The following is a 13,331-nucleotide window of genomic DNA, read 5'->3' on the forward strand; positions in this document are numbered from 1 at the left end:
TTATTCGTTTTCGTGTGGGGTCTATCACGTTTAAATGCTAAAACATAGATACGCGTGTACGTCCCTTGGGTCACATGAGCTCATTCACACGGTAATATTGAACCCACGCACACACCTTGACGACGACGACGAAGGGAGAGTTAACGCGACTTGCTCACCGTCGGCTACGCACGACGCGTTTCGTACTTTTTACAGTGCCAAAACACAAACATATTAACACATTTTTGAGAGACAAAAAGTAGCTCACCTACCATTGACGACGGTAAAGTGTCCGGGGGAGCCGCCGCGCTCCCCAAAATCCAAGTTCAGCTGTTGCTGCTTCTGTTGATTAAAAAAAAAACAGACACAAAACTTTAAGTTCTCCCACATTGTGACTTTTTCACATTTTCACGTGGGTGACACTCCATTATTCGACGCGAACGGCGCCACGCACAGAGTGACGGTTACTGAGAGTTTGTTGATGGGTTCTGGGGCAAGCAGCAGTTAAGTTAGCAGGGAACTGAGCAACATGCATCCGGTTGTGCCTTTCAAAATTAAAACAGACACATCCGCATATCCCAACAATAAAACCAATTGTTATGCGCTCTATTCAGTCAGCTGAAGGTTTGCAATAAAGTTGCAGGAAAACTTTTATGGGTTGCAATACAACACTTCAGACAGACAAAAGAGAACGTTTTAGGTTTATGTATCATTCTGTTTGCCAATTTGGTTGTTGTATGATAAAGTGAAAGTGTTTTTATTTGCTTTGAGTGCCAAAGTTTGAAGAGATGTTAAGGTAATGAAAAATGCTATAGTATGTGTACGACATCAAAGTGTCCACCTTCAAGTTTGATTTGAGCTTCTGCTTTTATTTTGAACGCCCTGCTGCAAATGTATTCCTGTGCCCGAGAAGAGCTTTGGACTTCCAGGCTGTTTCCGGAACAAACCTGTTCTTTGCTCCGCATTCTAATTATGCCAAAAGGAGGTCACGCATGGTGGACCTCCTCGGCGCAGACTTGTTTGTGCAGCACACAAACAAAGAGAATGTGTTATTCTAAACCTAACCTTACATTGCATGTCAAACACCCGCGTTTCTTGCAAATCATAAGACATGGCTGGCACACCCTGCATGTGTTGAGGTGACCTACATTTTTACATGCCCAACACGACCTCCCTTTGCTTGGTGGGTGTGGTGCTCCAGCTAAATGACAGGCAAATATGCCTGTGCAGTTAATAAAGCCACTTACAGTCGCCCCCCTCCCTCTCCCCCGCCACCCCCCGGGCCAGTCGGCTCCAGACGCTCAAGTGAGCTTGCAGCATTCCAAAGCGTGTCGGATGTACATAATAGCTGCACTAGAATTAGTCAACAACTCTGCAGCTCATTTCACCCCCAAAATGGGCCCTGCTGGGTAACCCGAGAGCACATTGCCCTGAATGTGGACCAAGTTGACCTTACCCCATCCACTTGCCTCACATACATTCTCATTCCAGCTGATGCCGTTTAAAGACTCCAAATGCATGCAGTTTACATCTCGGCGATCTTATCAGTTCCTGTGGAGGAAGCCAGGATTTGAAATGGGCGTCGGCTGATGTCAAGCTTGGCATGCATGACTTGATCACATTTTCAAATCAGTCCAGCCCCTGCAGCTCTTGGCCGACATGTGGGTTTCATGCATCTGCGAATCAAGGATTGGTGCAGGGAACTTCAGACAACTCAAATTCCAATTTTCAGACCTCGTCAAGACAATCGCAAGATGAAACATTTTATTAAAAATATGTGCAGGTGTGTCAGTGTATAAATTGTCACAGTAGTAGTCACATGATCGGGGTTGGCATACTGTAACGAAGTACGTAGTCACCTATTCATTCACTCGCGGTAGCAGCACGTGATGACTTTGGCGCTTTACTTTGCTGTTTTTCCGCCTTCCCTCGTTTGACGGTGTCCTTCTTGGAGGGAGCCTCGTCGCCCTCGTCTTCCTCGGGCTTGATGGCGACCTTTCTCAACTTGTGTTTGCCCTTGACGGGCGTCGAGAACGTGAGCGAGGCTTTGATAAAGTCCAGCGGGAAGACCCCCACGTCGCCGTCAAAGCGGTTCTTGGTCACTTGCAGCGAACGGCGGCCTGGGCACGTCACCAGTTTCTTCTCCTGCAGGATGAGCACGTTGTCCGCCTCTTGGCTGGCCTGTCGGGTCACAAAAGTGATCGCGGTGACATGATGTGAAGTGAGTTTTGCGTCGGGTTTTATTCATGTGTTGTTTTTCTTTTTTGTCCAATCAACAGTTGTCAATTTCTTAAATTCACATTCACAGACCAACAAACTTGATTATCTTGTGAAGAAGTGATTTTTCTCTTTTCTCCAGGTCTATCATCTCTAAAGCGACAGCCTAGCAGGTGCACCGATTACTATTTTTGTATTTTGTTCCTGCTTTCAGCTGTCTCTGTCTATCACTCAATGGGAAAAACGGAGAAAAAAAAAAAGCAAGCTAGCACCTTTGCCGAGCCAAATATGGAGGCCGTCTGCAGTTCCCGGTCGTCGTCTTCCTTCCTCGGGTGAATGATGAGCGTCACGTGGCAGCTGGAGTTGGTGGCGAATTTCCTGAACGCACTGATGATGTGGTCCTGGACGGCAAACCTGGAAGTTTTAAGAGCAGAAATAACCTCGGCTGATGAGCCGCTTGCTGCTTCAGCCCCTGAAGCTTCTGGAAACGCTCACGCACTTGTCAACCGAGAGGTTTTCCTGTCCCATCATGAACTGCAGGTTGTCGATGACCACGTGGTTGATGTCGTAGAGGTAGACAGCGTGCTGCATGGTGTCCAGAACCGCCTTAATGTTCTGCTGGCCATGGAAGGTCATGAAATAGAGCGGCAGCTCCTCAAACTTGTCCGCCCAGAAGTCGTACTGCTCCAGGTTATCCTCTAGCCGCTGCACGGCGAACTGCGTCAGCATGATCTTGGCCAGACGCACGTTGTTGATCTCGAAGCTGCCCCAAAGTGTGTTGACGCCCTGCATGCAGAGGTCCAGGGCCAGCTCGCTGATGAAGGTGGTCTTCCCGCTTCCCGTGGGACCTGCACGACGTCGAGACACAACACAGAATGCATCTTAATGGGCATGTGAGAGGATGGCAAAGGGGGTAATTCACACAACTTCTGTCAGCCATTCCTGTCATTTTCTCTCACACGCAATGGATCAATTGTTCACCTGTAAAAACCGTGAGCTCTCCCTTGCGGTGTCCCTTTAGGATCCTGTTGAGCTCAGGAAAACGTGCCCATTTGACACCAGCCACTTGCTCGGTGTTCACCATCTCCCCATACACGTCGTCGCGGAGCTGCTTGAAGGACACGATGGACTTGTGCGCGGCAGGGATCGCGCTCGCCACGATGCGGCTTAGGTTCTTTCCCTGTGCCAGGGCCTCCCCGGGACAGGGCCGGAACTCACCAGGCCGTACCAGCCAGCAGCGCCGCAGGCCCAGCTTGCGTGAGAAGATCTTTGAGGCCTCCCAGGAGCGCACGTCGCCGCCCAGCCACAGCGTGACGCGCTTGAACTGCTCCAGGTAAGGGAGCAGGGCGGGCGGCAGGCAGCCCACGCCCCGCGGGAGGGCAACGCTGGCTAATCCCGTAGCCTGGCTCACAGCCAGCGTGTCCAGCTCGTGTCCCGTGAGGACCACATTGGCGTCCATACGGCTCAGCAAAGGGAGGCCAAACAGGTTGGTGTAGGAGGTGCACTTGGGGACTGTCGCCTCGTTGTAACGGATGGCGCCGTCGGCCGCGCTTTGCGCCGAAAGGAGCTTCAGCCCTTTTAGGGAGGAATTGGGACCACCCAGCCAGGGGAAAACCAGACTCTTGGTGGGCTTGAACAGCCTGACGCCAAACTTCTTCATTGTTGCGTTGGAGATCTTTGTGATCTACCAAAAAATAAATAAATGCGCGAAACACGTCAAATCTGATTACACAGGTGAATTTTTTTTTAAATCAGAGATGCAAAAAATGAAATATTAAAATAGGCATCAAAATATGTTGAAGAACAAATGAAGTCATCTATGATTTAAATTTGCTGGTGACTAGTGTTTTTATTGACAGAAAAATAACTCAAAAATAATATTATTTAATCTATACTTGAAGGGAGAAAAAAAAATCCATTGAGACTATAAATGTGATTTTACGATGAAAAAGGGAGATTTTATTGTAAAGTAATGTTGACCATCCGTACCTGGAACATGGTTCTGATGAGTGTCACCTCATCCTCAGTCAGATCCGAGAAGGGCACCGAAGCAGACCAGATGCTGCTCACCTCCCTGGCGTCCCTCTCGCTCTGCTCCAGCTCCTCGGCACTCTCGGGGTAGCCCAAGAGCACTTCCGGGTTGAGGAAATCTCGCTCCTCAGCCTGCATCACCTCCAAGCAGTCCTGGAGGTCCTCCCAGCTCCCCTCCACCTGCGTGTCCATGCACATGAACTGCCCGGTGGTCTTGTCCACAAACAGAGAGAAGCGTTCAGCCCTGGAGGCGGCGGCCACAAAGATGCTGGGCACGTGCAGGCAGCTGAAGCCATCGTGGAAGTGGACGTCTTTGGACCGTAGGTACTGTTTGATATCTGCGACTGTGACGGTGCTCACTGGGAAGTCCACTGTGAATTTGGCATCTTTTTTGTACGCCCTGGACAAGAAGGAGCCAGTGTCCCGTATTGCAAAAGCCCACAAAGACCCAGGACCTCTGCTATGAATCAGGAAACGAAGGGATGAAAAATGTCTTGGGGAGGGAAACTTCGGGGTCCCCACCTGAGAGAGACCCCTCAGAAGCAATCTCCTCCACATCGGACAAAGTGGATTGATCCTGCAAAACACAGCGAGAGACATTAACCGTCACAGGAAGAAAATGTAATATTTTTGGAACGTATCCTTCATAATTCATTTGATTTCAACTCTTTACGCTCTTTTTAGCTTTGGTCATTGATACACACTAAGATTACTTTGGCGCCATCTAGTGAAATCCTGGTATGGTAGATATGTAAAAACTCTCCATTCATTTGAAAATATTGATATGGAAAGTGCGGAATACTAAAAAAATGGGTAAATTAGGTAAATTTAGGAAATAGTTTCCAAAATGTCTCGAATGAAATGAACGGTTTGACAGATAAAAAAGAAGAGGAACTTTATTTGTTTGATTCTAAATGTCTAATTCACTGCTAAGCCATTGTGTCTAATTCACTTCAAAGCCTTCGTGTGTGTGTAAAATGTGGATTATTGGGAAAACTCTGAATTTGGGGCTGTGAGAACACAAGCCTCCTGAGTTTGAATTATTTGAACAGCATAAAAAATGTGGAATTACAAAAAGTGTGGAGGAATAATTAAAAAACAAACAGTCTCGGAGCAGAAAACGTGTGAATTGTGCAATTTAACAATAAACTCCATTTTAGTGTCAAAAATTGAGCATCTTACGCTTTCAGCCGCCTGTATACGTCCTCATCTTGTCCTCCATGCGTATGCGTGAACCCGGGCTTTTCGGTTCCTCTCCAAAACATGTCCGTGTGATATTGGCACAAAAATATTAAGGCACCGAATTTAAGATGTCAGCCAATCACAGGGATTTATATTTTCATTTTAAAAAATTATAAAAACAAACTAACACCTTCATAAAAATAAAAGTGATGCTGCATGATCCCTAAACTTGTGAAAACGGCTTAAGCCGCGAAAACTATATGCCTTTTTTGCCGACAGTTTCACCCGGAAATATAAAATTGACGTACCATACAAGGACCGTTACAAGTCCGTACAAAACGTGCACCAAACGGAATTAAACGATATTTTAAATTCGACAGTTTAGGTATCCAAATAGCACTATGTCGGCATTATAAAATAAAATTCCGATTGTATTATTTTTAAATGAAATCTTACTGGTGGCACATGCTCACTAAAGTCTTTAAAAATACATTAAGCGTGAAAACATGTGTGACTGCGTAAGACTCGTTTTACCCGGAGTGATGTAATTGACGGAACAAAACAATACACGATACAATACAGTTTTTTTTTGTTTCACCCGGAGTTAAAAGATTGACGCACTGCTCCAGGCGTCCTCTGTCAATGTTACTTGTCTTCGATTTTTTTTTTTTAAATTCCTCTCATCGAGTCGTTTTCCATTTTTTCTGGAGGTTTTTAGCCACAAAATAGATTAAATGACATCCAGGGGGACGCCGAGTCGCTTCCTGAAAAGCGTCCTCCAAAACGGCGTGGGACGTTATGTGTGCCAGCTTAAGCGGATCTCCATCATCTTCTCCAAAAAGGGCCACAGCTCGCTAGGTGTCAGGTAAGAAAAACATCCTATGCAAAACATTAGATGGTTGTAACACCATAATTGTTTTTAAACAGAGATTTTATTGAAGATGGAGTGGTGGATTACGCCAAACAGAACCCTGGCACCGTCGTGTATGTGTCCCCGGAATCGTGCAGCAAACCTAAAATAGTGGCCGAATACTGTGAGTAGACGTGCTTATGAATATTTAACATTTTTTCGGGAGTTGGCTAAATTACTCACGCTGTATTTCAGTAGAAATACATATACTTGAATGGCATTGTGATGGATTACGTAGACGTTTGTTTGCCTGGACTGATTTATTCTTTTGGGCTGAGTGGCGTTTAATTTTGATGTTATCCCACCCGACAGTAAACGGCAACGTGAGGGAAGAGATTGTGGCGAGCAAAACATCCTCACAGGTGTCTGAGGTTCTAGCCAGGCTGACCAATCAGTCGGGCCTGGACGTGATCCGCCTTCGCAAGCCCTTCCACACAGACAACCCCAGCATCCAGGGCCTGTGGCATCCCTTCACCAACCGTCCCCTCACCCCTCGGAATGATGACAAAGTGTGACATTTTGGAATTGGTTATATTAAATCAAAAGTTTTTGTGTACAGTATTTTCCTGTGATCGCTTGGATGCCCTTTCTGTGTCGCATATTTATTTGTGGTCTAAATGTTTGTCGTGCAAACACTGGCGGTTCAGTGTCATAGTGTTTGAACAGCTTGTCAGAGTGAAGGCCTGAGCCATCATCCCCTACACTGATGCCACTCTGAAAATATTTTACCGGCCTTCAACAGCTTTATTTGTTTGAATCATGCAATATATTTTGCTGGGGAAAAAAAGCATCTTTTACGGCTACTTGTGACTGACATGTCTCACAATGGCAGCTCAGATCCAATATAACATAATTAAGATGACTTTAGATTGACAGTGTCAGAGAGGTACAGTATTCATTTAAAAATATTTATTAATGTGCTTGCAGTACCGATTGTATGACAAAGCTTCAAGGGTCTTTCCCATAGTTTCAAATTCCACCAAGGCGCCTATAAAGATGATTTAGTTTTCAATTTATGCCATTGGGAGGTCATTGCACAGCTGGAGCAGCACCACTGCTGGACATACGGCATGGCTCAAAATAAAGATGCTGTTGCTTGGCGACGCCACAGCACTCTGTCACTCAACGAGGCCTCGTGGGGTCCGTTCCCTGCTGCAAAATTGGATTGTGGCCCTCCAGCTTGTTTTTAAAACCCACACTAAGTGAACAAAAAAATATTCGGCTTACCTGACATCGCAGTACCTGCAGGAAATGAAATCACTTGGCACCAAAGTGCCATTAAATAAACAGGAGCCCTGTCCTGGAAAAATCTGAATTGGCATCAACATTTTCAGTCTCATTTGACAAAATTCAAAAATATTTTTCAGGTTTGCTGCAGGTGATGTGTATAGACAAACAAGCTATGAAACAGCTTTTTCTCTCAGTATTTTGCAGAAATTCATACAAATCTCTTTTTTTCTCAAAACATTTATTTTAAACATGAAACTTAATAAATTAACATTTTAAATGTTCAAGAATTGACCATCCTAAAATGAGCCATCAAACTTCCTGTCTTTCTGCTGGTCCTCATATGTAAAGTCAACTCCACTTGCCCCAGCTCTGTCACAGTCTTTTGTCATGTCGAGCTGTACAGATGAGGCAGGAAACCTCGGCAAAGCATTTGCAGGCGGGAAGCACATGACTCAGATGGAAAGTTCTCAACAACAAATGAATGCTTTTTGCAAAAGGATGGCCGCCACGTCTTTGGCAATTTCAGCGCGGCTCATTCTGTGATCGCCTTCCTCGAAGCTCGCGTCTCGTCATACGTGGGTGGGGGGAGGGGGGGGGACAATGTGAAAATGATTCTGCTCAGTTTCTTAGCTGAATCAAATTAAATAGTCGCTGAAAGGGTTGAAGAAATCCCACATTTGGCAAAACTGTTTTTTGTAAACTAGTTCCACTCTGTAACCGTGTTGTTCGTGTCAGCAGTGCACATCAACGGGGACATGCTTTGAACGATGGAAGCTGCTGAAAAGAATGGTCCTGACCTACTCAAATGACCTTTTCTGGCAATCTTTTTTTCAATATCCAGAAAAAATATTGATTGAAGCAGCACGCTAACCAGGTTGTTAGCGTGTGTGCTATCAAAGTTCCCGGGTTCAAGTCTAGGTGGAGCCTACCTGGACGGAGTTTGCATGGATTATTTATTTATTTATTTATTTTTTTAGTACCTTAGTCCTCTTAGATGGAGCTCTCGTGTGGCTGGAGATCCAGCTGCGTGTGTTTCCTCTGTTCCAGGATGCGGTTGAGCTCCTCGGTAAAGGAGTGGTAAAGCGGCGAAGCCCCATCGTGGTCCACCTGCCGCAGGAGCACGTAGCTATTGCCGTTCATCTTGCGCAGGACGCTGGGCAGCGTGGCGGACATTCCGTTGGCGTAGTCGGCGTCGGGCAGCGGTGGGGGCAAGGGGAGCGGAGGGGCGGCCGGCGGGGTGCCGGTCGTCGGCGATCCCTCGCCGGGAACGATCTGCAGGAAGTCTCCGAAAGCGGGCACCGAGATGGAGCGGCGTCCTTGACGTCCGTTGGAGATGGTTTGAAGCTCCACGTGGGAGCTCCCTTTCCTCTCCGAGGAGCCCAGGATGTGCAGACCCTGCTGCTGGGAGAACTTTCGGCTGCGAGAAACCCGCCTGGTGCAGAAGCTCACGTAAAGCAAGACCACGGACAGCACCAGGCACAGCCCGCCCAGGACGGCCACCAGGCAGATGTACACGGCCTCCATGTGCCGGTAGGCGTGGAGCTGCGGCCCGGCGGGCAGCGGGGCAGCGAGCGACGGGGAGGCCCGCCCAACCGTGGACAGGTCAATCGCCGCCGTTGTGCCGGGTAGCGTGGACGGATAAATCGCCGCCGCCGTCGTCGTCGTCGTCTCCTCCGCCGCAAAGTAGGAATCCGTGTGCACCCTTACCGTGTACAAGTAAACCAGGACGGAGACGGAGTTCTCCACTGCGAAGCAGCGGTACGAGCCACTCTGCCTGCCCCGAGCCCCGATAATGAGGAGGCCGTCCGTGCCCACGCGGTAACCCGAATCGACGCCGTAACCCCGCAGCTCCCTGCCGTCCAACGTCCAACGTGGCATCGCCAGGTTGGAGCGCAGTTCGCACTGAAGGAGGACGTCATCTCCCGCCATCACCGAGCGCCTCCGGTGGACCACTGCAGAGCCCGGGAGATAAAACGGCATAAGAATCAATTTCCAGAATCAATATAAAAACTGTGAATGAACACATACCGTTTCCCGAATTCTCCTTACAGCCACTGGTGCCTCTCTGGATGTCCTGGGTGAGGTTCGACCTGGAATGAGACGATAACACCAAAACTTCTGTTTTTGGAAATCACCATAAAATGGCTGCTTCAAACCAAAAAATGGCAGATTTCCTGTACGTATTTTCTGGCACGGCTTCTTGAGACTTTTTGTGGGTCTACTCATGACACAAATGCCTACCAAATTTTGCTCAGTGAAACTACAGCATTAAAGGCCTCACCTCTGCGCTCGCGACCACACCTCCACGCACTCCCGGCCATCCCAGCCACAGAAGGGGTCCCTGGCGAAGACGCAATCATAACAGGAAGCGTACCTCCGACAAGCCGACATGGGGATCTGCACCACCCCCGAGTGGGAGCCCACGTAGACGTGCCGCTGCGAGACAAAACGGGGCATGCTGCGAATACGTTCACGGCGTCATGTCGGCATTCCGACGTGGGGGAAAAAAAACAAAGTGGCGAGGCTCACCAGGGCCGGAGCGAGGACCATGCTCTCGATGGGCTGGCCTTGATCGAACAGCTGCAGCTCCTCCATGATATGCATTTCGCCCCCAATGTCCACCGCTCTGTGCAGCCAGCCGTCATCTAGAATAGGACATAACCGCGTCTAAAGTACCATATTTTCAAACTGCTCTGGAGTAAGGATCATCAGTCAAGGGGTTGGATACCAAAAACAGAACTCGGAAGTGTTAGAAGCCCAAATCCGTCCAGAACTACAAACAAGTTGCGCCCAAACAACCGCTCACCCGTTCCCAGGAAGAGGACGGTGTAGACGTTTCCGTCCAGCGCCGGCTGTTGGTGCGCGGCGATGCGGACGTAGTTGACACTCCTCTTGAACATGAGCGGCCGCGCCCCGGCCGGACGCACCTGGATGGCCATGAGCGGGTGCCTCCGCGCAAACGTCAGCACGCCGTCCGGGAGGTCTCGCGACGAGTTGATGCCCCGGGATCGGTGCTCGTCCGTGATGCACTGAAGACGGGGCGAGGCCTGCTGAGGTCTCCTCTTTGCTCGTGTGAGGATTCGGGCGGTTTTGAGTGTTAACTTACAGACCCGGGTCTTGGCTCGGGGACCTTGCCTGTGTACTCTCTCCACTTGGAGTCCTGCACCTCCATGTAGGGCCCGTCGAAGGCCTTCTGCACGTCTGAGAAGGCATACCGGCAGATGGCCGACGCTTTGATGTTCTTCCTGACAGGCAACAGAAAAGTACAGAGCTGACGCATTTGAAACAGGACATTGGTGAAAATTTCGACATTTTACTGATTTTTTTGGTCCAGATTTTCGAAATATGATTGCTCTGCCTCCTGCGCTACTATATTTGCCACTAGCTCAGTCTAGTTTTTGCTTGAGATCACCGAATATGAATTACTGTTTAATCCTGCTTTTTACACCTACAGAAAGCAATGAGTGTAGGTTCATTGTGCGTTATTGTCTGATCACATGTAGCAGCTACAAATAAAATTGCAGTATCCGTACTAACATCAATAAGCACAAGCTGCCTGAGGGTTGTTTGAAGTGATTTTTTTTTTTCAACCATTGAGTTGAACATAATCTCTCACCATTCCAGGCCGAAGACGCCGTACAAGAAGCTGCTCTGCGCGTCGCTGCCGCGCATGACGAAGACACCACGCAGGACGTTGAGGTACAGCTCGTACTCGGGCACAAAACACACTAGCCGGGCCTTGAGGAAAGAGGTCCACTTCCTCTGCAGGGTTCTCTGACCACCCCAGTCCGTCTGCAGACAAAGAGGACACATGGCTTGGACCCGTCTCCATTTCTGCGGTGTGGCTTAGCAACAATCGCTAATATGAGCGAGAGGCCGCAACCAGCGCGAGGAATTTAACATTCAAGAGTCGCAGCTCTACGCCCGCTTGGTATTGAAATTGTCGCTGGTTTATCTGAATGAGTGAAGCTGCAGCGGCTGCGTGTCTGACCGTTTTTTCCTCCAAGGGCTGCACTGATGAGAGTTGCTTCTCAAAAACGAGGTCACATGTCCTAAAGGGACCTCTGAGTGGGTCACCACGGTAACGGCGAGGAAGAGACAGCCTTCTTAGAATTGTGTCCGCAGAGCGACAAACCAAATGTAGTTATGAATTGTGATTTAAGCGTGTTGCTTAAGTGCACCTAAAACAATAATAACAACCACAACAATAATAAAAATGATGTCGCGTAAGTGTACAATAACTTTGTTGGCGAGCATGTTATGTGCTAAACGGGACAATATTAGGCCTCATGTGACTGTGACTCCCGCACGAAGCAACATAAACAGGAAGTGGAGCTCGCCGTCTGGACCGAAGACGCTGATTGCACGTGAAATGTGGCAAGCTGGCCGAGGGTGGGCGTTCCGACCTTGCAAACCCGCGCCACCCTGGACACCTTTGTCCGGCTGGGGTACGCCATCTGCTCCTGGCTCCTCTCCGTGAAGAAGAAGTAGATCTTGTCGTCGTCGCCGACGGAGCTGTTGACGCTCTCCCGCAGCAGGGCCGAGCCCACAAAATCCGCCTCTGGAAGCCGAACGGGAAGTCAGAGTGCGGAGGTGGTGGAGAATCCGGATAGGACGGGGTAACGCGCTCACCCAGAAGCCAGCGGGTTGGCGCTTCCTCCGTCCTAAGCGTTGGGAAGGGGAAGTTGCGGCGCACGTCCGGAGAGCTGCGGAACTCATACTGGGAAGCCGTGAACATCTCGCCATCTGATCGAGAGGAGGCACAACAACGGTTTTGAAAATTGCAGGACCACACATTGGCCACTCGGTGTTCATATTTGGATGCATTTTGCATCTAAAAACCAGGCCGCGTACCTGCAAGGAGGCCCGTGTAGCCCTTGGCGGGGTCATACGGACACCTGTCTCTGCCGTCCTCGAAGCTCGCCGGCAAGCCGAAGCGTTCGGAATCCTCGCGGGGGAGAAGACAAGAGACGTTGCCCGTCAGCGTCCCAGTACTTTTTTTTAACGGAACTCGGCGTAGTCGCGGCTGCACTTACGACGAACGCGCAGAGAGGCCTGAAGGCGTTGGTGCCGCACGCGTACAGGTGAGTCTCGTTGTAGCGTTGCAGGAAGCGGATGTGATTGAAACACTCGGTCTGCTCACACGCGCACACAAACAAAAGCACACGACGTCAACGTTGGAGAAGTCATCCAGTAGCGAGGCGAGTCGGAGTACGCGGGATGCACCTTGTTGTCCCGGCCTTTGTTCAGGCACTGCTTCTTCTGCTCGGGGGACGCGTCCCAGTCAATCTGGCAACAGTCAGAGAATGAACGACGGTCCACACACCCGATATAAAAACCGCCTTGGTGTTCGGAGTTGGAGTTGGCCAACATTCGAATAATAAATAAAAATATATATAGTATTAGGGCGGCCCAGTGGTCCAGTGGTTAGCGCGTCGACCTCACAGTGCAGAGGTACCGGGTTCAATTCCAGCGCTGGCCAGTGTGGGTTTTCTCCGGGTACTCCGGTTTCCTCCCACATTCCAAAAACAAGCATGGCAGGCACTCTAAATTGTCCGGAGGTGCGAGTGTGAGCGCGGATGGTTGGTTATTCGTCTCTGTGTGCCCTGTGATTGGCTGGCAACCGGTTCAGGGTGTCCCCCGCCTACTACCCGAAGACGGCTGGGATAGGCTCCAGCACCCCCCGCGACTCTTGTCAGGATAAGCGGATCAGAAAATGGATGGATGGATATCTAGCATTTGATATTTCAGCGACAAAAAGCCGCCGCTCGTTCTGCTTCCA

General features: G+C 49.3%; 3 protein-coding genes across 4 annotated transcripts in view; 1 reads left to right on the plus strand and 2 right to left on the minus strand.

The window, feature by feature from the left end:
• Window positions 1–251: 251 nt before the first annotated feature.
• Window positions 252–5,548, minus strand: twnk (twinkle mtDNA helicase). 2 transcript variants are annotated; one of them, XR_002167633.1, is made up of 8 exons: window positions 5,410–5,548; window positions 4,186–4,804; window positions 3,178–3,880; window positions 2,696–3,044; window positions 2,469–2,610; window positions 1,839–2,160; window positions 1,436–1,530; window positions 252–321 (listed from the first exon to the last, which is right to left on the minus strand). XR_002167633.1 is itself a non-coding variant. In XM_019865106.1 (6 exons), the coding sequence occupies exons 1-6, from the start codon at window positions 5,490–5,492 to the stop codon at window positions 1,843–1,845; spliced, it is 2,214 nt and encodes a 737-aa protein (XP_019720665.1). In that variant the 5' UTR covers window positions 5,493–5,547; the 3' UTR covers window positions 1,730–1,842. The 2 variants fall into 2 exon arrangements, 1 of the variants encoding a protein (XP_019720665.1); XM_019865106.1 differs by lacking the exons at window positions 252–321; window positions 1,436–1,530 and having other exon boundaries at window positions 1,730–2,160; window positions 5,410–5,547.
• A 453-nt stretch (window positions 5,549–6,001) lies between these two features.
• Window positions 6,002–6,880, plus strand: mrpl43 (mitochondrial ribosomal protein L43). The gene is made up of 3 exons (XM_019865148.1): window positions 6,002–6,274; window positions 6,337–6,443; window positions 6,632–6,880. The coding sequence occupies exons 1-3, from the start codon at window positions 6,144–6,146 to the stop codon at window positions 6,832–6,834; spliced, it is 441 nt and encodes a 146-aa protein (XP_019720707.1). The 5' UTR covers window positions 6,002–6,143; the 3' UTR covers window positions 6,835–6,880.
• A 1,244-nt stretch (window positions 6,881–8,124) lies between these two features.
• sema4gb (sema domain, immunoglobulin domain (Ig), transmembrane domain (TM) and short cytoplasmic domain, (semaphorin) 4Gb) overlaps window positions 8,125–13,331 on the minus strand; it is a 19,313-nt gene continuing 14,106 nt past the window's right edge. The window contains exons 4-15 of the mRNA XM_019865133.1: window positions 12,776–12,838; window positions 12,586–12,684; window positions 12,404–12,497; window positions 12,182–12,295; window positions 11,956–12,110; window positions 11,166–11,341; window positions 10,656–10,794; window positions 10,356–10,578; window positions 10,079–10,194; window positions 9,831–9,985; window positions 9,578–9,639; window positions 8,125–9,501 (exon numbers count right to left, since the gene is read on the minus strand). Coding sequence (XP_019720692.1) covers window positions 8,540–9,501; window positions 9,578–9,639; window positions 9,831–9,985; window positions 10,079–10,194; window positions 10,356–10,578; window positions 10,656–10,794; window positions 11,166–11,341; window positions 11,956–12,110; window positions 12,182–12,295; window positions 12,404–12,497; window positions 12,586–12,684; window positions 12,776–12,838 — 2,358 coding nt within the window. The 3' untranslated portion in view covers window positions 8,125–8,539. The remainder of the gene's footprint in view (window positions 9,502–9,577; window positions 9,640–9,830; window positions 9,986–10,078; window positions 10,195–10,355; window positions 10,579–10,655; window positions 10,795–11,165; window positions 11,342–11,955; window positions 12,111–12,181; window positions 12,296–12,403; window positions 12,498–12,585; window positions 12,685–12,775; window positions 12,839–13,331) is intronic.

The sequence above is a fragment of the Hippocampus comes genome, unplaced genomic scaffold (genome assembly GCF_001891065.2).
Source record: "Hippocampus comes isolate QL1 unplaced genomic scaffold, H_comes_QL1_v1.1 scaffold74, whole genome shotgun sequence".
NCBI classification, from domain to species: Eukaryota; Metazoa; Chordata; class Actinopteri; order Syngnathiformes; family Syngnathidae; genus Hippocampus; species Hippocampus comes.